Source organism: Hemitrygon akajei, chromosome 6 (assembly GCF_048418815.1).
Source record: "Hemitrygon akajei chromosome 6, sHemAka1.3, whole genome shotgun sequence".
Taxonomy (NCBI): Eukaryota; Metazoa; Chordata; class Chondrichthyes; order Myliobatiformes; family Dasyatidae; genus Hemitrygon; species Hemitrygon akajei.
The window spans coordinates 131,105,461-131,132,268 of record NC_133129.1 but is presented as its reverse complement, the minus strand read 5'-3'; the positions used below and the strand labels follow the sequence as shown (position 1 = coordinate 131,132,268).

The window sequence follows — 26,808 nt, the reverse complement described above, 5'->3', positions numbered from 1 at the left end:
TTTATTTGCTTTGATTAAACCTATTTGTGGAATAACAATGTTAAAATGTGGGTATTGTCTCATAGATAAGTTGATGTTACTGTGATGGCATCACCAATCTTTGATGCTCGCTTTAAAAGGAAACTCTACAAATGAAGTTGAATTTAAGTAGTTCTTTTAATAACATGGAAGGATCAAGCGTACAGATAAGGAGTATTGGATTTCATTTTCTAGCAGAGCTGGCGTTGATGACAGTAATATTGAAAGCTCAACACAAAATGTTTTTCTTTACTTGCTTTTAAGTTAGATTCTGACTTTTATCCACAAAGTGCTGCTTTGTTGGAGGTTTGTTAGTTCTTGTGTGTTCAATTACTTTAGGATATTTGTGTCAGTAACTGGTCAGTGAAGTATTACGCATTCTGAGTTTTGACAGGCTTAGCTTCTTTTAACTCCCCCCGACCCCCAATAATGCTTGTCCCAACTGAGAAGGTTTGCATGTACCCACACACGTGCACAAATCATTAAAACAAGTGAAGCATAATTCACCAACACATATACATATGAAAACGGACAAGATAAAAAAACAAGCATTTATAGTCATGTGTGCGCACACACAACTCGTGACCTTTCACCTTCTACAGTTAGCCTCTCATTCTCCTCTTGACAAGGGATTGAGGATAGATAAAGAGGTAGCGATGAGTTGACTCAGGCCCTCATTTGCAAATGGTATCCTGTTTCATTGTTGCTGGTGTGCTTGTGCAAAAAGTTTGACTCTGAAGAAAATAGAGGGAAGAAATGATGGTTTGTGTAGGGTACCTGTGCATCCAGTGACATTTTTTCCTGTGGCAAGGAAGGTGAAAGTATCCCACGTAGTTGACACACTTTATTAACCACCTTTAACACTCATTTCCTCCACCGGTGCCCCTGCTCTGTTTTAGTGTGTGCCAGCTACAACATATTAGCGTATGAATTAAGAAGAGGAGTAGGCGACTTAGTCTATAAAGCCCTTTCCACCATTCAGTAAGACTACGGTCGGTCTGATTGTAACCTCAGCTCTGCATTCCTACTGGCCCAAAGTACCTTTTGGTTTTGTTGTTCTCAAAAATTTGCCTCCAGCCTTAAAGTATCAGTAACTCTTCTTGCTACAGTTCTGAAGAAAAGTTCCAAAAGCAGATGACTTTTTGAGAGAAGCACTTTCATATTTTCATCTTTACCTTAAATGTGCAACCTTCTATTTTTAAGCAATAACCCCAAGTTCTTTCTTCTCACAGAAGTGGAAACATCCTCTTCAAATCATCCCTCTTAAGATCCTTCAGGATCTTGCATGTTTTAACAAAATTGCCTCTCACTCTTTAAAATATAGGTAAAGCCTGTCCAAATTTGCTTCACTTGACTACCTGCTTATTCCAGGTATTAGCTTAGTAATCCAGCTCTGAACTGCTTCCGTACATTTACTTACTTAAATAAGGAAACTAAAACTGCACACAGTTCTCTAGATTTGGTCTCCTCGTCTAACTGAAGCATAAACCCACTAATGTTTGTTTATGATTACATTTTGTTACATTTACCATTTTCTTGCAGTTTCAGCCTTTTGTGAATCATTTGCAAGGGAACCCAGATCCCGCTGCATCTCAGATGAGTACAAGATGTGTTCATCTTGTGTGTGAGTGTCTTGTCTGGAGTTCCTAGCCCTATTATAATCACACTTGTCCCATACCTAAAAAAAAAAATCAAGGGGGGAAACATCTGTTTTCATTGTGCTGGTGAAAATTTAGGGATAATGAAATGTTCCGAATCCCTTTCCATTCACGACAATGCTAACAGTTTTCTGAAGTGTGTTAATAACCTCCAGTGGCAGGTCCAGGTACTGCATCAGCTCTTCAATCCAAGTGCTGTGCAAATAAGGGCAAACGAACTCCAAGTGGCAGCAAGATCTCCCTAAAGCAAACCATATACAATCAACTATATCAGTGACAGCTTGGCACCTTCCCAAATAATTGTGTATTCAAGCTCCTCTCTAGGACTTGAGCGCATAATCTAGGTTGACACTTCAGTACGTTATTGAATAACTTCAGAACTTTAGAAATCTTCTCCCTCAGGATGTGATCTAAAGCAGAGGTCCTTTATGTCCATCCTACAGATGCTTATGGCAAACAATATCCATACAGTTTTAAAATAATTCATCTTATGTGAAGTCTGTGTAGTTTGGAAAGTTAAAATGTTCTGTAAGTACATACCTTTTAACAGTTGTTGAAGACATGGCCCCAATGCTTTAAGCTTTCGACACATTAGTCCCTCCTGCCCTGTCAAAAATCAACTATTCGGCCCATTCCATTAAATGTTATTCTTCACCTCATCTTGCTAGTCCTGGAATCATATCATTCTGTGCTATCCATACATTGAATCCTTTTAGCTATTCACATATTCACACGGCTCCTTTACCAATTTTCTTCACCCCTTTCCTCAATGGCCGAGTACTGGGGAGAAATCTTCAATATCTGTTTATTGAACCTGCATTCAATTTGCTGGAGCCAGTTGGATATTACATTACTTCATCATGAAATTGGTTCATCACTTCTTGCCTGACTTTATAATCCTGCTTAATTGCTTCTCTTGTCCTGAGCCCTCAGTAATAACCTGATTGCCTCCACTTTACTATTATTTAATATAATAAATACATTTCACTTCATCGATTAATCCTGGAAATAACAAACAAATCCAAAAGAGCCCTTGTATAATGTAGCCCCATGGGATATTTCTCAAGTCAAATCAAGTTTATTGTCGTACATTACTGTACATCACCCATTCCTTATTTTTGACCCACTTTGTAATCCGTTTAATTCATCTGTCAGCATTCCTTTGTTCCTCTTCACATTTGTGGATGTAAAATCGTCAGACCCGTCCCATGAAAACTTTGTAGACTGCTATCAGATTTCCATCACGGTAATTTATTGCTCCTAAATCCTTGCTGCTCTTGGAGTTCTTTTTCTGCGTGCCCTGATATTCTGCTATTGTTAATGCACTCATCCATGTGATGTTGAATCACTCTCCACTCACTGCAGAGCCCATCTCATTGCTGTGGCTCATTTCTAACCATTGTTTACATCTCATACCTTATTCCTGTTTATTCTTTGCATCTTTACAAACATGACCTTGATGGTAGATGTTGAATTGGATGGGCGTTTTTCATCTCCCAGTTATTATGTTCAAGTGTCAATAAAAAAAAATGAGAAACAATTCAAATATATTTTTGAAAGGGAATGGAGGGGAGTGCTGTAAAGCAATGAGTGTTGCAATAACCCTGCATTGATGGGGTATACACTGTGTTGAGGCTTAGCCTCATATGTAGATTGAGAGTTGGCTTCACTGTATTGGCTTCTTCATTAGACAAAGACTGATACCTCACCAAGTAAATGCTGGGTGAGGTTTTGCCTCTGGGCCTTGCCAGGGGTTTAGTGATTGTTTTCTGTGTTTGAGATGCCGCAGGGTACAAAAGAACACCTCCAGCTTTTGCTTCTGGATAGCCTTCTCCATCTGAGACAGAAATTTCTTGCTGTACTGGATAATCACAGTGAAATGTTACTAATAAATATGTTAATCAGCAATGAAGCTGGAAGTACAGTACTTGATAATATCAATGCCGGGAGAGAGCTCACACAGTCGTAGAGCCAGCAGAAAATAACAGGGTTCAATGGAGAGAGTCAAAGAGCCCACAAGAATTCATAGTTGTGAACTCTGTTATTAGCTAAAGTGTACCACGCAAATATGGTGACCTGGGTTCAGAATGTATATCTCTCAAAGTAGATGGGAGCATGCTTTTTATGTGAGCCGGAGACATTTTGCACATTGGAAGAGATTTTAGGATGTGTTTTACACAGCAAAAATGATCAGTAATGGCAGATCTGAGTGTGGTTTATTAACGTTAAAGGTTAGAGGGAGCTTTGCATGGGGTACTACAGGAAAGTAAGATAGGGATTTGACCAAAACTGAAATCCTCTGTGCTACGTGTATTAGTGTTTGCTTTCAGCATTCTATTTGTATGGTGCTGGAGAGTGGCTCTTTTGTACCCTGTTGGAGTTTTGTGTCTAACCCTCAGTGATGGAACCTGCTTATGAGCCTTGGGCCTGCACGCATCACACTAACAGCCAATTAGTGCTAATCCGTTATCCCACCAGGACTTCTATTTCCCGTATGAGCAGCAAAGATAAAATCTCAATACATGACAAGGAACGCAAGACACTGGAGTCGGCGATGCTGGAGCATGTTAATGATGATGAGGAGGATAGGAAGAAGTTGAATGGCTCAAGTTCTGAGGAGGAGATGCCTCATGAAGTGGAATCGGATGCTGGTAAGACAATGACCTCTGCTTCCATCACAAGGGAGGGCTTGTATATTCTTCTACATGGAGGAAGGCTTTAGACTGCAATGAAATAAAATGGTTTCTCGACCTGAACAATATACGTAACTGAAGAAGGATTCTTTGGAAATTTAATGAAAATATCAGAGAAAGTGAGTAAGGAGGTAGAGTATTTGGCCACCAGTGTTGCTCCACCATTCAATAGCATTATGTTTCAATCTCTATTAATGTGTTCCCCTTGATATCCTAAAAATGAACTCCTCTGGCTGAGACTGTGTTTCTAGACACCAGGCGGGGTGAAAGTCTTTCATCCTTGTGAGAAATGTTTGAATAAACTTGTCTTTCATTCCTCTAAACTGTGCAGAATGTAAGAATTCTTAGCCTGTTATCCCAGAAAACAACCATGTGAACTTTCATAAAGTCACCCCTCTGGTCCATCCAATAACTGCCAATTCCTGTGAGTTCACTGATACCGTAGTGTAATCAGAGCCAGGTCTTACTGAGGACCATGTCTTATGAGTTTGATGTTAATAAGTTCCGCAGGATAGAAAACCTGAAATTAGATTAATAGACAGTGGACTTCCAAGGGATGTAATAGATTTTCCTTGCTCCTGGTATTCTTCTGTGATCCCAGGCAGTGACCATGTTACAAGAAAACCATGCATTTCCATTGTGTCTTTCTCAGCATCAGGTAACCCCAATTTTCTCAACCATAATGGAAATGCTTGGCTTTAAACAGTGTTAGAATGGCAAACACAGCAGCTATTTTGTGCCCAACTTTCTCCTGCAAGCAACAGTACAGTGATGGACAAATCACCTGTTCTTGTAGTGTCAATAGCTGGGCACCAGGGTTAATTGCCTGCTCATTAACAGACAGGACTATGAGATCACTGAACCCAGATGACAGGGTCTCAGATTAACATCTCGCTTGAGAAATGCTTCTCCCAACAGTTCAGTTCTCCTGCAGAATTTCACTGGAGTCTCATCCAATGCTTTTATAGACAAGATTCTGGAGTGAGACAGACCTATGATCTACCAGCTCTGAAGCAAGAGTAGAGTGGTGCCGAATTTGTTGCTGGGGGCAGGCAGCCTCTAAACTGGGATAAGAGGCATACAGTTCAAGATAATGTGCCATTAACCTGAACAGAGCTTAGGCTTGAGGATTAGGCCTAGTTGGAGGCCAGTATCAGCAGTTTCCTGACTCGCAATACCCTGTTGCAGTCCTTGGAATGGGATTTCTATAGTCTGGTTGAGAGCTTTTCAAAGTCGTGATTTCAGATCCAGCAGGTAGGTCATGAGATGTTTAAAAAGTTGTCAGAACTGATTGGGCTGGGGTCAGGAATGCAGGGCCTATGGGGTGCAGGTAAAGTATAGGCCATATATGTCAAACTCAAGGCCCGCGGGCCAAATCCGGCCCGCGGTGGAATTATCTTTGGCCTGCGAGATAGTATCTAATTATTATTAAAGCTGGCCCCAGTAATCAAAGCGCCTATGGCGTATGATATGGCTAATGTTGAGTTTATTCAGGTACCAGGTTTTCAGGGTTTTTAGTGTTTATTCGGCAGTCTTGCTCAGCAGTCTTCTTCATAAGAAACGGAATTTGTAAAGTGAAACACTTTGTAGTTATAGCAGAGACTGAAACACATGAGAGCAGGCTGAAAAAACGGAGGCAACGAAAGCTGCGTTCGCACGCGTCCGACTGATCCGGCCCGCATGAAGCTGAATTTTGCTCAATCCGGCCCGTGACCTAAAATGAGTTTGACACCCCTGGTGTAGGCAATAAATGAGAAAGAGACCCTGGCCTGGGCCCATGGCATGAGATGGGGGGAGAAACCTGGGAAGCACAGAGTCTGCAGACCAGAGAACTGCATGTCCTGCCTCCACGTTGCTCGATAACGTTTTCCTCTGATGCTCCCTTTTGGATTATAACCAAAATGTCTGCATGAGATTTACAGTATATTGGTTGTTATTATTGGGCCGTGTTGATTAGTGGTTTGTCTGCAAAAAGGTTTAAAGATAAATGGTCCAGTCGACCTTGGCCATGCCAGTGCTGGCAGTCACAGATACGGTCTGGATCATATTTGGCTGGTTTGTGACCCCCAGTAACTAGATGGTTGGCATGGCCTATATGATAAGTGTCTTTCAGCAAAAGCCACCTGGAGCTCGGAAGTGTTATATATATTATGTATAGGCATTGTGTTGTCTCTTCCATGTTGAATTTGTCAGGAGTGATGAGACTCTGATGGGCTCGTCCTCTATTTCATTTGGGATTTGTAATTGCAAACTCAGATTTGACACAATCTGCTCGTTTCTATTTGATGATCGCTGATTGTGTCTCTTTGCTTTGACAGAGAAGGCCAGAGTTCGATTAAACACGAATAACCTCACCAAACGGAACTTGACCGCTGACTCCCTCTCATCTACCACTACAAGTAACAAGAGGGTAGGTAACAAGCAGAGAAGGGAACTGATTGAGACTTGAGTTTGGAACCTGCAGGACCATCTCCTGATTTAGCGTTTTTAAACTTCAGTTTGGAGCCAGGATCTCGTGTGATAGAACTGGCTTGACTTTTTCATTGAAGATTTGGCGTTTTCTTTTCAATCCAAATCAAACAAAAAAAAAATCAGAATTGCAGGGAAGGCTGCTTTGTTTCCTGTGAAGAATGTTGCTTGCTTTCTATGGAGGAACGTAGACAAAATGTGCTGCTCTGTGATTGGTCAAGTGAGGATGAGGTTGGATCCTGTAGTCTTTGTCTTCTGAGGGCTGTTGCATGTCACTGTTAGAAATACTTCATTGTTTGCTGTGATGCTGCACTTTGCTGTGGGTTGACTCTTTTGCTTTCTGTTGTGTAGCTGCTGCACGGAAGACTATATTGTCTACTTTAGCAATGGACGCTGTATTTTTCTGTTTAGTCATGTGTGTTTTGAACGGCAGTTCCTTTTGCCACAGATGCTGCGGGTTTGATGTTGCAAAGCTTGATGCTGTGCTTCCTAGTGCAGTCTATGCTGCATTGTTTTGTGCTGCAGAGTGTAGAATCTTGGTACCGTGATACCATGTTTCTTTTTGCAGGTCACGGGCTGCATCGCATTCTGCAACGTTAGCATTGTTCAAGCGGAGATGCATTCATTTGGTTAGGAGTTGCTTCTGCTGTGCCACCAGAAATTGCTGTGGAATCCCTTGGCCATTGTTTGCTCTCTGATGCATTGCTTTTTGTCTGTGTGCCTTTTTAAGAAGGCTGCTCTGTGAGGGCAGCCTCATAACTTTGTGGCACTGTTTGTTGTTCCAGTATTTTCCCTAGCAACTGGTGTGAGGTAACGTTATCATTTTGCCTTAGATAGTCTTGCATTGCAGGGCTCCTTGCCTCTGTCGCTCATGCGTTTGCTGGGACTACCCAGTAACTGTGCTCCTCAGGGCTCTTTTCTGATTTCACCTGGCAGTTACATTTTTCACAGAGCCTCGTGCACTTCTTAGAACTTGTAGTGGGTGGAACAGATGAACACTTTGATGGAGTAAGCTCATTGTAAAATTAAGATTATTGTTTATTTCACTTAGCACAGAATAGTTCTTAGAAGCTTTCTTATCAGACTCCAGCAGTAAAAGATAAGCTTTGCCTTCAGTGCTGGCTTTTAATAAGAGCAAATTTCCTGGATAAAATGTCTTACTCTTATTTTCACAAGACTCTGGAAGCAAAGCTTAATCCGTGTTTTCTCTATATAAGTAGGTCATTGTTCACATAACTATCCAATCAAGCCTGTAATCTCAGTCCCAAGAGCAGATACTTGCTATGTTCCTTGCTGAACTCAGATCTGTAATGATCTCAGCAACAATAGGTCCAAACAGTCTCTGAAAGTTTGGAGAGAAAGTAATGAGGCCAGCTTCATTGTCCTTCATAGTACCTATCATTAGTGTAGGTCAACTCCTTCAATTCTAAGGGGAGGAATTGACCAAAACTTTTCTTTTTATTAGATTTACAGAGTGCAACACGTAGATACATCTCAACATAACTTGTGTACATTCATATATTGTAATAAAACTGATCAAAATGTTATAGCATAACACACAAAGGTATACCACTCTGTAATCAAAAATTCAAAGATAGGTCATACATCATAAAAGAAACTTTTATATATAAAAAAAGTCAACCCCCTACCAACTACCAAAGAAAAAAGCTGATGGATGACAATGGATAATTAGAAAAAAAACATATTCACTTAAGAAGAGAAGATAAGAATATGTATAAAAGTCTGTGCACTGTTAAACTTTATAGATTGGAAAAGTAATTTAGGAAAGGTCCCCAAATATCATAAAAAGATTGTTTCGAATTTAAGACTGAGCAGCAGATCTTTTCTAAATTTAAATACGACATACTATCACGTAGCCATTGAAGATGTGTAGGAGGGGTAGACTCCTTCCATTTAAGCAAGATTGCTCTTCTTGCTAAAAGAGAGGTAAAAACTAAAACCTGTAGGTTAGGAGTATTTAAAGTTATATCTTCATTTGCAATAATACCAAACAAGGCAGTAAGGGGATTTGGGTCAAATTGGACCCTAAAAAGTTGAGAGAAGGTATGAAATACTTCCCGCCAAAACTTTTCAATTGTAGGGCAAAACCAAAACATATGAATTAAAGAGGCATCAGCAGAGTTGCATTTATTACAAAGTGGAGAAACATTCGGGTAAAAACTGGAGAGCTTCTGTTTAGAAATGTAAGCTCTATGAACCACTTTAAATTGTAGAAGAGAATGACGAGCACAGAAAGATGGTTTATTAACCCGTTTAAGAATTTTATTCCATCTATCATCAGAAATCTGTCAATTTAGGTCATCCTCCCAAGCTTTTTTTTTATTTTATCTAAAAAGTCTTGTTTAGAATCAATCAACAAGTTATAGATACCGGTAATAGAACCATTAACAAAAGGTTTTAAATTTAAAAGATCGTCCAGTAAATTTTTATCAGGACCTATAGGAAAAGTAGCTAATTGGAAATGTAGAAAATCTCTAATTTGAAGGTATCTATAAAAATGTGATTTTGGGAGTGCAAATTTATTTGACAATTGGTCAAATGAAGCAAGAGATCCTGAGATAAACAGGTCCCAAAAACACTTAATACCTAATTCATCCCAATCTTTAAAGACTTTATCAGTCATGGAAGGGATAAAAAAAAATTAAGGAGAATGGGAGATGATAATGAAAAATTCGCTAAACCAAAAAAATTTCTAAATTGAGACCAGATCCTTAAAGTTTGCTTAACAATTATGTTATCTGTTGTTTTATTTGCTGAAAAAGAAGAGTTTGATCCCAGAAGAGAGACAATAGGGGAATTTTTTACAGAATTAACTTCTAAGGAGACCCATGGTGGGCAATCTTTACGATAAATATAATAGGACCAGAAAATAATATTCCTTATATTGGCAGCCCAATAGTAAAACCTAAAATTGGGTAGGGCTAGTTCACCCCATCTCTTTATTTCTTTGTAAGTAAACTTTACTTAAACGAGCTTGTTTATTATTCCAAATATAAGAGGTTAAAATTGAATCTAAAGAATCAAAGTACGTCTTGGGAATAAAAATAGGTAAGGCCTGAAAAAGATATATGACCAAAACTAATAGTCATAGAACACTACAGCACAGAAACAGATCCTTCGCTCCATCGAATTCATGACGAACCATTAATCTGCCTAGTCTGATCAACCAGCACCCAGACCATAGCTGTCCGTACCCCTCCTATCCATGTACCTAGCCAAATTTCTCTAAGCTATTGAAACCCAACCCGCTTCTACCACTTGTGTTGGTAGCTCATTCCACAGTCTCATCCACTTCTTCTCCCTCATGTTACTCTTAAATGTTTCATCTTTCGCCCATAACCTGTGACCTCTTAGTTGTTGTGTCACCTAACCTCAGTGAAAAAAACATGTTTGCATTTATTCTGTGTAAACCCCTCATAATTTTGTATTGCTGTATGAAACCTCTCCTCAGTCTACTACATTCTAGGGAATAAAGGTCTAATATATTCAACCTTTCCCTATAACTCAAGTTCTGGCAACATCCTCATAAATTTTCTCTGCACTGTTTCAATCTTATCTACATCATTCCTGTAGGTTGGTAACCAAAACTGCACACAATTCTCTATAAATTAGGTCTCACCAATGCTTTATACAATTGACATGTAACATCCCATCTCCTATACTCTGATTTATGAAGGTCAATGTACCAAAAGCTTTCTTTATGACCCTATCTACCTATGCCACCACTTAAAAGGAATTATGGATCAGTATCCCCAGATCCCTCTGTTCTACTGCATACTCAGTGCCCTACCATTTACCATGCAAGACTTACCTTGGCTGGTTCTCCCAAAGTGCAACACCTCACATTTGTCTGCATTAAATTACATCTGCCTTTTTTCAGCCCATTTTCCCAGCTGATCCAGGTCCCTCTGCAAGCCATGGTAGTCTTCTTTGCTGTCCACTACAACCCCAATCTTAGTGCCACTCACAAATTAGCTGATCCAGTTAACCACTTTATCATTATCATCCAGATCATTGCTGTAGATGACAAACAACAATGGACCCAGCACCAATCTCTGGGGCACATCACTAGTCACGGGCCTCCAGTCAGAAAGACAACCATCTGGCTTCCTCCATAAACCCAATGTCTAATCCAGTTTATTGCCTCATTTTGAATGCCAAGTGACTGAAACTTCTTGACCAGCTTCCCATGTAGTACCTTGTCAAAGGCTTTGCTAAAAGCCATATAACAACATCCAATACCTTCATCTACTTTCCTGGTAACTTCCTCGAAAAACTCTATAAGATTGGTGAGACATGACTTACCATGTACAAAGCCATGTTGACTATCCTCTATCAGTCCCTGTCTATCCAAATACTTATATATCCGGTCCCTTGGAAAACCTTCCTGTAACTTTCCCACTACTCATGCCAGGCTCACTGGCCTTTAATTTACTGGCTTGTTCTTAGAGCCTTTCCTAAACAACTGAACAACGTTAGCTATCTTCCAATCCTCCAACTCCTCAACCCGCGGCTAAGGACATTTTAAATTTCTTTGCTGGGGCTCCTCCAATTTCTGCACGAGCCTCCCACCTTGTCAGACCCTGGGGATATATTCATCCTAATTTCCCACAAGACAGCAAACTTCATTTGTAATATGTAGAGTCCGTGACCTCTCTGCTGCTTTGCTTCACTTCCATAGACCCTGTCTCTCATGCATAAATACAGCTGCAAAAAAGTTCACTTAAGATCTCCCCTGTCTCTTTTGGCTCTGCACATAGATTACTAATCTAATTTTACAGAGAACTAATTTTGTTCTTTGCTATTCTTTTGCTCTTAATATATCTTTAGAAGTCCTTGGGATTCTCCTTGTCTGCTAGCACAACCTCATGCCTTCTTTTCCCCCTCCTAACTTCCTCGTTAAGTGCTCTAGTGCATTTCTTATACTCATCAAGTGTTGCATTAGTTCTTACCTGCATCTACCTGCTACGCACCTCCTTCTGTTTCTTCTCCTTTTTCTCAAAAACCAAAGTTCCCTAAACCTGTTACTCTTGCCTTTTATTCTGACAGGAACATACAAACTGTTTTGTCAAAATTTCACTTTTGAAGGCCTCCCACTTACCAAGTGCACCTTTGCCAGAAAATAACCTGTCCCAGTCCACACTTAACAGATCCTTACTGATGCCATCAAAATTGGAGTTTCTCCAATTTGGAATTTCAATACGAGGACCAGACCTATCCTTTTCCACATTTACAGTAAGACATAGGAGCAAAATTAGGTCATTTGGCCAATGGAGTCTGCTCTGCCAGTTAATCATGGCTGATCCAATTTTCCTGTCAGCCCCAATCTCCCACTTTGCCCCCGTATCCCTTCATGCCCTGACCAATCAAGAATCTGTCAACCTCTGCCTCCTCAGCTGCTTGTGGCAAAGAATTCCACAGATTCACTACTCTCTGGCTAAAGAAATTCCTCATCTCTGTTCTAAAAGGATGCCCCTCTATTCTGAGGCTGTGTCCTCTGGTCTTAGACTCTCCCAGCATAGGAAACATCCTCTCCACGTCCACTCTGTCAAGGCCTTTCACTACTCAATAGGCTTCAGCCCTCATTCTTTGAATTCCAGTGAAGACATTATGGTCACTAGATGCAAAATGTTCCCGTACACAAGCTTCTGTGACCTGCCCTGTCTTATTAGCTAATAGAATCTAATATCACACTCTCTCTAGTTGAAACTTCTATGTACTGCAGGGTGGATGATTTTTGATTTTAATATAAGAACATTATATAACCTCTCGATTAAAACTGATCAGAAATGAAATCTGGAATTGTATAAATGTGACCTGTAATTATGACTATTGAATTCTGTCGTCTTCTAAGAGAAATGGTGCTTCACTCTCCTGTGTTGCCGCTGCAATGTTACTTAAGTGTTTCTTGCTCTGAGTGGCATAGTGTTCTTCTGCCATGCTTACTGTATTATTCCTTTCTTTTAATGCTACATCATTTACTTTCAAGGTGAGCAACAGTTTTCTCTTTCAAGTGTGTTTTGTCTCATTGCAAGAAATGCTGCCACACTTTCATTGGATGCACAGTTAATGCTGCATTACTGCATCTGGTGAGATAAGTTGATATTTTTATACCTCTACAAGGATGTTGCATTGTTTCTTGCTGTGGAATTTGCTGTTATTCTGTGTAGTAAGGATTGCTCCATTGCTGTTTGTGTTTTAGTTTTCAGGTTTATGATAAGTTCCCTGCACAACAAAAAAGAAAATAAATGCCTTTTCCAGTGAATATTGAAATGTGAGGAATGCCACTGTTTCTCTGCAAGGAATCTTGCAGATCTTCCCGTTGCAAGGGTGGCTCCGCAGTAGTGTTACAACTGATGTTCTATTTAATCTTCTTTGGAACCACACTTGGAACTTGTTTCTCATGGATAACATTGCTTCTTTAAAAGGTGCAGCATTTTTTGGAATATGAAGTCATTTTCATGGTATACTTAAGCTTTTGCAAAATATTCTGCATTATTTCCCAAGGAAAGCAATGCAGCATTTTGTTCTTGGATGTGAAGAGTCTGTTATGTCCTTACAGTTTCTAATGAAAAGCGTAGCTTTCTGTGGATGAAGAGTCATTTTCAGTGCTCACTCTTATCTTGTTTGTTTGCCCGTGTGTTTTATTGGTTCTGCGAAGTGTGCTGTAGTGTATCGTGTGAAGCATGCAACACTGGATCTTTAGGAGTATGATTTCCTGAGAACATTGCAGTGTTTTCACTTGTTAAGTGTGTTGTCTTGATTCCCAATGTTGTGCTCGCATTGTTTCTCAATATCAAGAACATTGCATGTAGTGGACTGCGGCATCTGTTCCTCTATAGGGTGCTGCACTGTTTTCCATGCAGTGCTGGTACTTGTGTTTGGATTGTCTCACTCGGGCAGATATGCAGTGAAATTTGAAGGATTTTTTTTCACGTGGAATGCTGTGATAATTGTTCCTTTTTTTGAAGAATGCTGTTCTATCTGTTGTGAAGATTACGTTTTCTTTAGACTCAGAAGCATGTAAATTTGTTGTCATCTGTGAAGTAAGCCATGCTGGTGAAGAATACTGTGATATTTCCAGGGTAGGTAGCATGTGAAATGCGTGTTGCTTTATGTTGTGGAGACTGTTGTGTCATACTGCTGAAGAGTTTGGATTGTTTTGAGGATACCACATTTAATACTGTGCTGTGTCATTTCTGGTGGTTGTACTGCTATGTGTCCATCGAAGTGCTGGGTTTTGTAAAGATCTCTGCTTTGTTTCCAGTGAAAAATGCTGAATTTCATCTTATGAAGATCTTGTCTAGAGCACTACAGTGGAAGATTTGAAAAATGCCCCCATTGATCCTTATGAAGAGCACTACATTGCTTCTTATGAAAAGTGCAGTGTTCTCTCTGATGAAGTATGCCACATTGAATTTTATGAAGAATTCGGCATTGTTTCCCTTGAGGAGTGGTGTTGCCTACAGTTGTGGATCTTGTGTTGTTCCTGGTGTATAAAATTGTAAAGGCTATTATGAAGGTAATTATATATTGATGTGAAGTATGCTGATTAGTTTTGCGATAAGACCTGCCATATTATTTGTGAATAGTGTTCTATTGATTCATGAGTCGAAGAATGCAGTGCTCGATCTCGAAGGAATCTCAGTTTCTTGTGAGCAGGGTTGCCTTGTGCAGAATGGTGTCTTGGATAATCTGTTTGGATTCAGAATTGGCTTGCCCATAGTAAGTGTAGGGTAGTGGTCATTTTGACTGGAGGTTTGTTAATGTTTTTGTCCCGCAGGGATTTCTACTCTGCTGTTTTTAATTATAATTGCTTGGATGAAAATATAGATGACTGGGTTATTAAGTTTATAGACAATATGAAGATTGGTGCTGTTGTGGATAGTATGAAACGATACAGAGTACTAGAGCACTACAGCACAGAAACAGGCTCTTTGGCCCATTCAGTCTGTGCCAGACTATTCTTCTGCCTAGACCCATTGACTTGCACCTGCACCTGGACCATAGCCATCCATACCTCTCCAATCCATATACTGATTCAAAATTCTCTTAAATGCTGAACTCAAGCTCATATCCACCATTTATCTTTTCAACTTGTTCCACGCTCGCACCACCTTCTGCATGAAGAAGTTCCCTGTCATGTTCTTCTTAAACATTTGACCTTTCACCCTTAACCCATGAGCTCTAGTTCTTGTGTCACCCAACTTCGGCAGGAAAAAAACCTGTTTATCTTTTCCTTACCTCTACCTCTCATAACTTTGTAACCCTGAATTAAAATCTTTCCTCTTTCTGTACGCTCCAGAGAATAAAGTCCTAACCTATTCACCCTTTCTCTATCGCTCAGATCCTCAAGTCCTATCAATATCATTGTAAATTTTCTCTCTACTTTTTCAATCCTATTGATATCTTTTCTCCAGGTCGGCAACCAGATCTGCATGCACTACTCCAAATTAGACCTCAGCTATATCTTAATAGATTTCAACATACCATTCCAGCCCCTGTACTTGTATATGAAGGCCAATGGGCCAAAATCTCTCTTTTATGACCCTATCTACCTGTGACACTGCTTCCAAGAAATTATGGATCTGTATTCCCAGTTCCCCATGCTCTACTGCACCCCTCAGTACTCTACCGTTCGCTGTCCTATCCTGGGTTGTCCTCCCAAAATGCAACACCTCACACTTGACTGCATTAAGTCCTGTCTGCCACTTTTCAACCCATTTGATAGATTTCCCTGCTGTCCACAATGCCTCTAATCTTGGTTTCATCCATAAATTTGCTGATCCACTTCACCATATTATCATCTGGATCATTGATATAGATGACAAACAACAATGGAGCCAGCACAAATTCCTGTGGCACACCTTTAGACACAGGCCTCCAGTCAGAGAGGTAAGCATCTACTACCACTCACTGATCTTCTCCCACAAAGCCAATGTTGAATCCAATTCATTACCTCACCCTGTATGCCAAGTGACTAAACCTTCGTGACCAGCTTCCCATGCAGGACCTGCTGAAGACCACGTAGACAATGTCCACTGCCTTTCCTACATAAATACTTCTGGTACCCTCCTAGAAAAGCTCTATAAAATTGGTTAGGCACAACCTATCACAAACAAAGCTATGTTAACTATTCCTAATCAGACCTGGTCTATCTGAATGCTTATACATTCAGTGGCCACTTTGCTAGGTACCTTCTGTACCTAATAAAGTGGCCACTGAGTCTATGTTAATGGTCGTCTTCTGCTGTAACTCATTCACTTCAAGGTTTGATGTGTTGTGCATCCAGCGGTGCTCTAACATGTTACTGTTGTAACATGTTATTTGAATAACTGTTACCTTATTGTCAGCTTGAAATAGTCTGGCCATTCTCCTCTGACTTCTGTCGTTAACAAGGCATTTTCTCTCACAAACTGCCACTCAGTTAATTTTTGTTTTTGTTTTTCGCACCATTCTCTGTAAACTCTAGAGACTGTTGTGCATGAATATCCCAGGAGATCAGCAGTTTCTGAGATAGTCAAACTACCCCATCTGACACCAGCAATCATTCCACAGTCAGAGTTGCTTAGATCACATTTCTTCCCCATTCTGATGTTTGGTCTGTACAACAACTGAAACTTTTGACTATGTCCGCATGCTTTTATGCAATGAGTAGCTGCCACATGATTGTCTGCTTAGGTATTTGTATTAACAAGCAGGTGTACAGGTGTCCCTAATGAAGTAGCCACTGAGTGTATATCCAGTCATTTAGAATACCTTCCAATAATTTACCCTCTACTGTTGTCAGATTCACTGGCCTATAATTTCTCAGCTTAATCTTAAAGCTTTTTCTTAAATACAACATAACGTTAGCTATCTTCCAAATTTCTGGCACCTCACCCATGGCTGTGGACACTTTAAATACCTCTGTTCGGCTCAATGCAATTTTTGCACGGGCCTCACACAAGGTCTGAGGGAACACCTTGTCAGGCCTTGGGGATTTATCCACCTTAATTTGCCTCAAGACAGCAAGCAGCTCCTCTGTAATCTGTATAGGGTTCATAACCTCACTGGTGTTTGCCTCAGTCCTATAGACGCTGTGTCCATCTTCTGAGTAAATACCGATGCAGAAAAGTCTATTTAAAATCTCTCCATCTCTTTCAGTTCCGTGCAAAGGTGGCCACACTGATCTTCAAGAGGACCAATTTTATCCATTGCTATTCTTTTGCTCTTAATATAATCTGTAGAAGCCCTTGGGACTCCCCTTCACCTTGTCTGCTAGAGTAACTTTGCTGGAGTTCTCTTGCATTTCTTATGCCCCTCAAGTATCTCATTTGTTCTTACCTGGCAGACCTGCTATGCACCACCTCCTTTTTCTTAACCGGGGCCTCAGTGTCTCAAAAACTAGGTTTCCTGAACTGGTTAGTGGTTCCTTTTATTCTGACAGAAATATACAAACTTTGTACTCTCAAGGTTTCATTTTTGAAGGCCTCCCTCTTAACAAGCATGCCTTTGCCATAAAATAACCTGTCCCAATTCACATTTACCAGATCCTTTCTGATGCCATTAAGATTGACTTTCTCTGATTTCGAACCTCAACCTGAGGACCATTCCGATCCTTAATAATCTTGAAACTAATGGCTTTATGATCACTAGATCAAAAGTGTTCCATTACACAAACTTCTGTCACCTGCCCTTACTCATTCTGTAGTAGGAAATCCAGTGACACACCCTCTCTAGTTAGGACCTTTATATAGTTGATTAAGGAAACTTTCCTGAACACATTTTACCAACTATATTCTCTTAGCACTTTTACAGTTTAGAAGTCCCAGTCAGTATGTGGAAAGTTAAAATCACCTACTCCAGCAACCTTGTGTTTCTTGCAAATGTCTGCGATCTCTCTACAAGTTTGCTTCCCTAAATCATGCTGACTATTAAGTAGTGTATAATATAATCCCATTAATTTGGTCATCACTTTGCTATTCGCCACTCCACCCATATAGCCTCAGTAGATCCCATTGTGTAGCTCTCCAGTTTGTCCTGCTTTGGCACTGCTGTGACATTTTCTTTACTGCTAATGCCACCCTAACCCGTTTAATCCCTCCCGCTCTATCGCGTCTAAAGCAACAGAACCCTATGTAACCCTCCGGTTTGGCTGGCGGCGTTAATCTAGGGCAAGACAGCCTCCAGCCTGGCCAAACTTGAGAAATCTTGTTTGGGTGGATGCTGTGTTTCCCTGTTACAAATCAGTGCCACGAAATAACAAACAGTACATAATATGCAATTAAACGCTTTATAATTCTTAATTTGACTATAAGGTTAGTAAAGAAATCAAAAAAGGAAAAAGGCCCATTCTTATGAAACAGTCTAATATGCAACGTTGGAGCTCACTGTTTTCCCGTTTGTTCGTTCTCCATCGATTTCCCCCAGGCATCATCGACTCCCCGCCCCCTCCAAGTCCACTCCGTCTTGCAGTCTACAACTTCCCTGTTCTGGCATCTTCTCTCTCCCATCTTCTGCTGAACAAAAGACCACGAAACCTCTCGGGCACACAAGAAAAACACCTCTCCTCATTGGCCAGCATTCATCCCAAAGCCCCCGATATCTCTAGGCATAACCCAAACACTGTGCTACAGAGAAACCATCACATCAGCAGTGAAACCTTTCCCAGGTCGTTACACCTAGAACGTCGTTCTGCCAGTCTTGCAACCAAATCTCAATAATACCTCCGGTGTCATAATTCCATGTGCTGATCCATGCTGTATGCTCAATACTCCTTGCATTGAAATAGACACTTCACCAAATATTATTCCCATCTTGATCAACCTTTCGATTCCTGTTTTTGTGTGTAGGCCTAACATCGTTCACTCCAACTGCTTCACTATCTGCCCTGGCACTCTGGTCCCCATCTCCCTAGAGTTCTAGTTTAAACACTCTGGAGCAGCACAAGCAAATTTTCCTGCAAGGATATTATTCTCCCTGCATTTCAGATGCAAACAATTCCATCTGTATAGGTTCCCTGGAAGTGAATCCAATGATCCAAAAATCTGTAGCCCTCGCTCTTGCACCATCTCCTTAGCCACTTGTTAAAAACTATTATCTTCCTAATTCTGGTTTCACTAGCACGTGGCAAGGATAGCAGTCCTGAAATCACAACTATGGTGGTTCTGTCCTTTAACTTAGCACCTAACTCTGTGAACTCATTTTGCAAGACCTGGTCGCTCTTCCTACCTATTGTCATTCATACCGATATGGACCGTGACCTCTGGATACTCACCTTCGCACTAGAATGCTATGGACTTGATCCAATTTGTCTTTGACATTGGCACCTGGGAGGCAATGTACCATCCAGGAATCATGTTGTCGCCTACAGAATCTCCAGTCTGTTCCACTGACCAGTGAATTCCCTGTTACTGCAACTTGCCTCTTCTTCCTCCTTCCCTTCTGTTATATCTGCAGCACTAGATCAGTTGTAGATATGGGCGGAGATATGGTAAACGGTGTTTAACCTGGCCAAATGTGAAGTGCTGCACTCCAGAAGATCAAATGTAAAGAGACAGGAAACTGTTAATAGCAAAACTCTTTAACAGTTTTGATGTGCAAATGGATCTTGGGGTCCAAGTTCATAGTTCTCTCAAAGTGGCTTCATGAGTAATTGGAATGGTAAAGAAGGTACATAGCATGCTTGCCTTTACTAGTCAAGGAAATGAGTTCAAGAATTGGGAAGTTATATTAAAGCTTATAAATCTCTAACTCAGCCGTGTCATTTCTGGTTGTCTCATTATCGGAAGGGTGTAGAGGAGCTTTTCCAGGATGCTGACTGGTTTAGAGGGCATGTGCTGTCATGAAAGGTTGGACAAACTGAGCTGTTTTCTCTGGAGTGGCTGAGGGAAGATCTTATAGAGATTTATGAGATTATGAAAGCCAGATGGAGTAGACGGCCAGCATCTTTTCCCCAGGGATGAAAATGTTTAATACTTGAGGACATGCATTTAAGAGGGGCAAGTTCAAAGGAGATGACAAGAGAAAATCTGCAGATGCTGGAGATCTAAGCAACACACACAAAATGATGGAGGAACTCAGCAGGCCAGGCAGCATCTACGGAAAAGAGTAAACAGTCAATGTTTCAGCTGAAACGTGCTGAGTTCCTCCAGCATTTTGTGTGTGTTGTTCGAAGGAGATATGTTGTTATTTTTTTCAGAGGAAGAGGTGAGTGCCTGGCACCACCTGGGGTGGTGGTGAGACTGAATGTGGACATTGTGTAGGCAGAAGGGATTAGTTAGGCATTTGATTATTAATATAATTAATTTGGTACAACATTGTGATCTGAAGGGCCTGTTCCTGTGCTGTACTCTTCTATGTTCTGTGTTCTAAATTTTAACCGATGTTTGCCAGTGAGAGTCATAGAGTCCAACAGCATGGAGGCAGGTCCTTTGTCCCAACTAGTCTATGCCAGTCAAGATTCCTGAGCAAGCTCGTCTGATTTGTCAGCGCTTGGCCCATAACCCTCTGAACATCTATCTAGGAGAGGCATTTTAAATTTGGAATGGGTCAGTCCCAGTCCCAGTCTACACTGAATTTAAAACATAGCTTTGCAGGTGTCCAAGTAATATTTAAACAAAGCTCCAGCCTTGTTGTGTTTAGTGGCTCTGCACTGACATCAAGTTGAATTCAACAACAAAATGGTTTTTAGCATTGAAAGTGGACTGGAAAAAAAAGTAGACTGATTAGACAGTGAGAGTTTCTTCAGCCCCTTCAGATGTTCCTGTGAAGTAAAGTTACCACCACGGTCCACACTTCTGTTGCTGGACCACTGCTGTAGTCCGAACCCCTTTTCCCCACCACTCGTGCAACATCCACCTCTGCCCTTACCCACCTCCACTGTGATGTGCTAATCCCCACCCTGTACCCCAAATTTGTGCTCCGAGCTCTCCCTCCAACCTATGACCATTACTAACGTGTGGGAGTAAGCCCTGATTGCAGCAGTGTCCTGCTGATTTTCTCACCAAGCAGTTGGCCAGCCCTTCCATCTGGCTGGATGCTACACAGGAAATGGAACAAAACACCTGTGATGAGTTTGGCACTTTTAAATACAGAGGGAGTCCGCACTGCTAGTCTGCCTAGGTTCAACCCCAATCCTCAACCATCCTTGCCTCCACTCTCATGTTCAAAGGTTGTCAGAGTCCACCATTCTATGGGTGAGAGTGCCGTCATTATACTGTGAAGCCCTTTCTGTTAATGAATCCATCATTAATTTTCCTTTTAATTTATTTGCACAATGTCCCTCTAATAGGATAGGATAATTCTTTATTTCTAATCTAACTATCTCTGGCAGCCATTACATTCTATCCATAGTATTCTTTAACTTTCCTCTGAGAAGCTTTTAAGATGTTTTAAGAAAATCCTTGAGAACTATAACCTTCTAACTTACTCAGTCCTTTTATATGACAGTAGTTCCTCCCTGTTGACGGATGCTGTGGTTGTAACTGGTGGTTAGCTGGGGAACAAGGAATAAGTTTTTAGAGAATATCCTTTTTTTGCCAGAATTCACAAGTAGTGGCCCAAGTAGAAAAGGGAGCATATTTAATGCTTCCTGTAATTATATTGTGATTGAAATGAGTTGATACCATCAAAGAGAGTCAAAACTCCATTGAACATTATCCCAGCATTATAAACCTCCTGGTTCATTACACATTGACTGTTAAATGATACGATAATATGGAAGGTTAATGTATTGATTGTATATTCTATTGTGGATTGAATTGAATGCTCATTTATATTAAGGCCATGCAGGATGAGGATGCCTTCCCTTGACTCTCTTCTTGTCTCCCGTTCTTTCTTCTTCACTCACCTGTACCTCATCTGACTCTTTATTTTTCTCCTCTTGCTCTTCCTCTGACTACAGTTTGACTTCATTACTCCTTTGCTACCTTTTTGTCAGCCAAGTGACCCAAAGTCATGGCGACAAGGCCTACGCAAAACCGGCATCGTTTTGGTGCCCCAAAGAGGTCGGAAAGCAGCGGTGAGCTTCTTGCATGTTGAGGTTTCCATTCTTGCTGAAGCTTTTGTTGTGCTGCATGAGAACGTAGTTTGTCTTGCTTCCTCTCGATTTCAACTTCTCAAGTTTTTGACGAGCAATTTCAGGATCAGACTAATTTTTGATTTCTAAACAGCAGAAAATCCACCAAAATGTTCATGTTACACATTCTCATTCTCTGCCATTTTCACTGCTTAAAATTGTTCTGAAGATTATTTTGTCTGAGGGGTGATTGAGAATGGATGGATATCTATTAGGCCTTCCTTCCATATCATTTATTACATTATTGAAAGGAAAGAAATTGTGACCTCATTGAAAACAAGTATTGCATTGTTTACTGAGGGTGGAAGAGATTAATGTTATACTGCTTTTTTAAAGTAGATTGAAATGTATTTTGAGAATACTGAGGGTACTATTTTATATTGGATCATAGAAATGATAATCTTCTTCTATCCGTTAGATACTGAGGCCTCCCAAACCCAATTTCACTGGTTTTCCGCTCCCTAGTTTCACCTGCCACTCTGTAATCTTAAACTTCTACCCTTCCCTACTCTAAAAGTGAGCTTTTGTCACTTTCTTGCAGAGTTTGTGATTGCTAAAAATGTCATCAGTTTTCAATGTGTACAGTTCCTTCAGAATCTCTTCTGAGCCACTGCATGTCAGATTCTTTTCCAGTGGAGATATTTCCAGCTTTTGTAGTCTCCATAACTGGGCAACAAATAAAAAAAAAAATATCAGCTGATATTATCGACAGTGTTCTTTCTGAAATTTGATGGTCTAAATTGAAATTGAGGCTAGGCTGGCACTTAGTGCAAGGTCATTGTTAATCCTTGTGATCTTTTCTCTCTTTACTATGGTCTGTTTGATAGTACCAATGTTACTCACCAGGACTGGGCAGCGTCCCGCTCCTTGTTCCCCAATCCCACACTTATCCATCTCCTGTAATTTACTGTTGTGCGTCACATGCCCACAATGGTTATCCCTTCAGATTTTTTTAATTATTTTGCACTCAGCCACTTTCAGACATCTGCCACTACTTGGCTCCACTTCACAAATTATCCATATCTCTGTCCGCACTCTTTTATTATGTTATTTATGGCGATTCTTCAAGAGATTTGTTATTATCAGAAAGCGTATGCAATGTTGATTCTTTTCCAAGTTCCTAATCCTTTGTGAGCAGCATTGACCCAAACACACATCTCTCAGGCACGTCACTAATAAACCACTAGGAGAAATAATCCAGAAGCAATGAAAATTAATAATATTCAGACACATCAAGACCAGCAGGGAATCTGTGTTTAAATCTAAGCAACTGCTGTTCTCAGAAAAACATTTGAACTTCACTTCAATAGGGATTTTGATTGTTTGCCTATAGTTGAAATACACAGCATTGATACCTTGATTGTACATTATTTTTAGCCCTTGATCAACTGTTTTCCCTTTCGGCCCCTAATTAGCTCACCCTCTGCTTTTGGTCTAGATCTCCACTTGGTTTTTGAATGGCACATAATTCACTCAGTCTCATGATTGGTATTTGTTCTCTCTCAGTCCTTAATTGGTGTGAGTTCCTTCTTACTCTCTGATTGGTGCATATTTTTTCTCTATTCTGATTGGCACATATTTCTTCTTTGCTTCCCCACTTGTGCATATTCCATTTCTACCACTAACTGGTATTTGTTGCCAGCGGTTTGTACATTTGAAGCACCAGTTGCTATACATTGACTCTTGAGTTGTCAGGTTGCCAGTCAAACAATTTTCCTCAATTACACTTAAAACATTTGCTGATATTTGCAGCTTTCCCTGGTGTTTAGTCAGTTCTGAATGTGAAGATCCTGTAAGAGAGCGGGTTAGATACCAGAGGACCTGGAAGAACAAATGCCAATTATTGGGGCAAGACCTTTCCCGCAGCCATTCAGAGCAAAATTGTAGAGACCTTCTGAATGATCAATCTTTTGACTTCACTGAAACTGTTAAAAGCTGTTTCTGTCATATTTATAATATTATCAGCACAGTTTAACCAGATGGAAACTTCCCTGATCCTTCTAATGCTTTATTTTATGGTAGAGATTTTAGTTTTGATTGGGGGGGGTTAGCTGCGGCTTGCTACTTTTTCAGCCTGATGTCTTGAGATTGCTGTGAGTTTGTTGTTCTCTCAAACTGGAAAAGCTGGCAGAGAACAGCAATCAAAAACCAGGAAACCATAGATGTTGTAAATCGGAGGAAGAAACAGAAAATGCTGGAAATATTCAGCAGGTCAGATCACAGACCCGGTCAGGTCTCAGGTTGATAACAGTTCTGATGAGAGGCCATTGACTGAACCATTATCTCTCCACAATTGCTGCCTGACCTGCTGAGGTAAGTTTCCCAAAATTTCTGTTTTTATGGCAGAGGATATTTTAGACTGCTTCTGGTGGGGGGGGGGGGTGTAGGTAAGTTCCTCCTCTGTCAGGAAGTTTCTCTTTTTGCTTGGTTATGCTACTAGTTGTCTAACTGCATGTCTTTTCTATAGGCTGCAAAGTAGTTCAGTTATAAGGTGGTGCCAGGAAATGGCACACTTGACCTGAAGGAAAAGATAAGAGGATCTTGGGCAATTGGGCAATTTGACCATTGTACTGAGCTACAGAAAGCTTTTGGTGTAAATCAGTGGCACTGTGGGAAACAGTCTAGCAAGGCTTATAACTGTAATATGTTCTGTGTGTAAGAATTCAGCAGTATACATATATACAGCCCATATAACTATTTTCACATTTTACTGTCTCATTTTCTAAATTTAAAATATATTCAAGTAGGATTTTTGAGCTAATCTACAAAATATTGCACATCATGTCAAATCAAAAGAAAAATTCCAAAACACGTCAACAGATTACTAAAAATTAAAAACCAAAATTCTGAGGCTGTGAAAGTATTCAACCCTTTGTAACCATCATGCTAACTTTCCTCGGGGGAATACACTGTATATTACCTTTCCAACTCACCCAATTTGCTGATGTTGAAAACTGGAGGATCACCTGCCCCCCCCCCCCCCCTTTAAGGTTCAATAGTATGGTTGATTTTCAACAGACCAAACCAAAATGAAGACAAAAGAACAAGTCAGGGAAACAATAGTAGAGGAGCATGTATCTGCAGAAGGATACAAGAACATCTCAAAGGCTCTGAACGTACCTCAGAGCTCAGTGCAGCCCATCATGAAAAAGTATGAAACCAGAGCCACACTGCCTAGGTCAGGCTATCCCTTTTAACTTACTCACCAGAGAAGAATGGCACTTGTAAGAGACGCTACTGTGACACCACCAGTCACTCTGAGGGAGCTGCAGAAGTCGGTGACTACAACTGGAGATGAAGTTCATGGCTGCATAATCTCCTAAGACCTTGCTCAAAAAAGGGTATTTATGGAAGAATGGCAAGGAAGAAGAGCTGTCTAAATAAAAGCATATCCTTACCAGTAGAGACTTTGTAAAGCATCACTTAGAAGATACTGCAAAGATGAGGAAGAAGGCCTTGTGGGCAGATGAGACTAAAGTGGAACTCTTTGGCCTCAATACTAAGTGGTACATGTGGTGTAAATCAAATACTATGCATCAGCCAGGTAGCAGCATCCCTCCTGAGAAGTATGGTGGAGGTAGCCTATTGCTGTGGGGATGCTTTTCAGCAGTATAGACTAGAAATCTGGTCTGAATTGATGGGAAGATGAATGCTGCTAAATACAGAGAGATCCAGGATAAAAACCTGCTTGCCTCTGCCAGAATGCTTAAACTGGGGAGGAAGTCCATCTTTCAACGGGACGACGGCTGCTAGAGCAACCAAGGATTGACTTCAAATGAAGAAAATTGATGTCCTTGAGTGGCCCAATCAAAGTCCTGACCTTAACCCGATTAAACATCTCTGGCCAGACCTCAAAATTGTTGCCCACTGGCACTCCTCAACGAACCTGACACAGCTTGAGCAATTTTGCAAGAGCAAATCTTGCTCCTAAATGTTGCGCAAAGCTAATACGAGACTTGTCCGAAAAGACTGGTGGCTGTAATAGCTGCAAGAGGTGGTTTAACTAAGTACTGAGCAAAGGGTGATGAATACTTTTTAACTCTTGACATTTTAGTTTATGAATTTTTAGTTTATGCTTCACAGTTTTCACTGTTTATCTGGGCTGTACTGTGGAAAAGGAACATGTGATTCACAAATTTTAAAAAAAATCTCACTTAAATTGTTCAAAATCCTTACTTGTGATGCTCATTTATGTGAACAAAGGGTTGGGGGCTGAATTCTTTTACAAGGCACAGTAAAGAACACCCTGCAGCTAAGAAAACTGGAAATTGTACTTGTACAGTGCCAGATAAATGATACCATCTTGTGGTTTTAAGAGGAAGAGAGAAGATCTACATAGGCACTAACAACATACAGTAGCTCAAACTAGAAAGGAGATGATTTGGGGAAAGCGTGAGGATGTAGAGTTTAAATTTCAGTGTAGAATCTCACAAGTAAGTAGCTTGAAAGGTATGACATACTAGCAAATGAACATTGTAGAAAATTGATTCGTCCATGGGATTAAAGGAACCGTATAATAGTAAATTGATTTATTATTGTCACATGTAAAGAAGTACAGTGAAAAGCTTGTCTTGTATTCCATTCACAGAAATCAATTCATTAGAACACTACAGAGTGCAGAATAATGTATTACAAAGGAAGTGCAGTGTGAGTAGACGATAAGGTACAAGGTCATAATGAGGAAGATGGTGAGGTTAAAAGTCCATTTTATCATATGGGGAACCATTCATAACAGTGGAATAGTAGCTGCTCCTGAGCCTGGTGGTTCGTGTGTTCAGGCATTTTTTATCTTTGGTTGAATTGGAGGGAGGAGAAGAGAGAAGATCTGCAGTGGATGACGATTTTGTTTTACCGGCTGCGTTACTGAGTCATTTTAATGTTATCAAAA

The 26,808-nt window shown here is 40.5% G+C and overlaps 1 protein-coding gene across 6 annotated transcripts in view; it reads left to right on the top strand.

Moving 5' to 3' along the window:
• Positions 1-26,808, top strand: part of LOC140729474 (protein phosphatase 1 regulatory subunit 12A-like) — a 183,198-nt gene that overhangs the window by 84,317 nt on the left and 72,073 nt on the right. For 5 of the 6 annotated variants that reach the window (XR_012099334.1, XM_073049249.1, XM_073049253.1 and 2 more), the window contains exons 8-9: positions 4,155-4,327; positions 6,688-6,779. Coding sequence is in view for 5 of the 6 variants with exons in the window: in XM_073049249.1 (XP_072905350.1) it covers positions 4,155-4,327; positions 6,688-6,779 (265 nt within the window). In the remaining variant the exon portion in view is untranslated. The remainder of the gene's footprint in view (positions 1-4,154; positions 4,328-6,687; positions 6,780-26,808) is intronic. The other variant, XM_073049250.1, reaches the window with a different exon arrangement.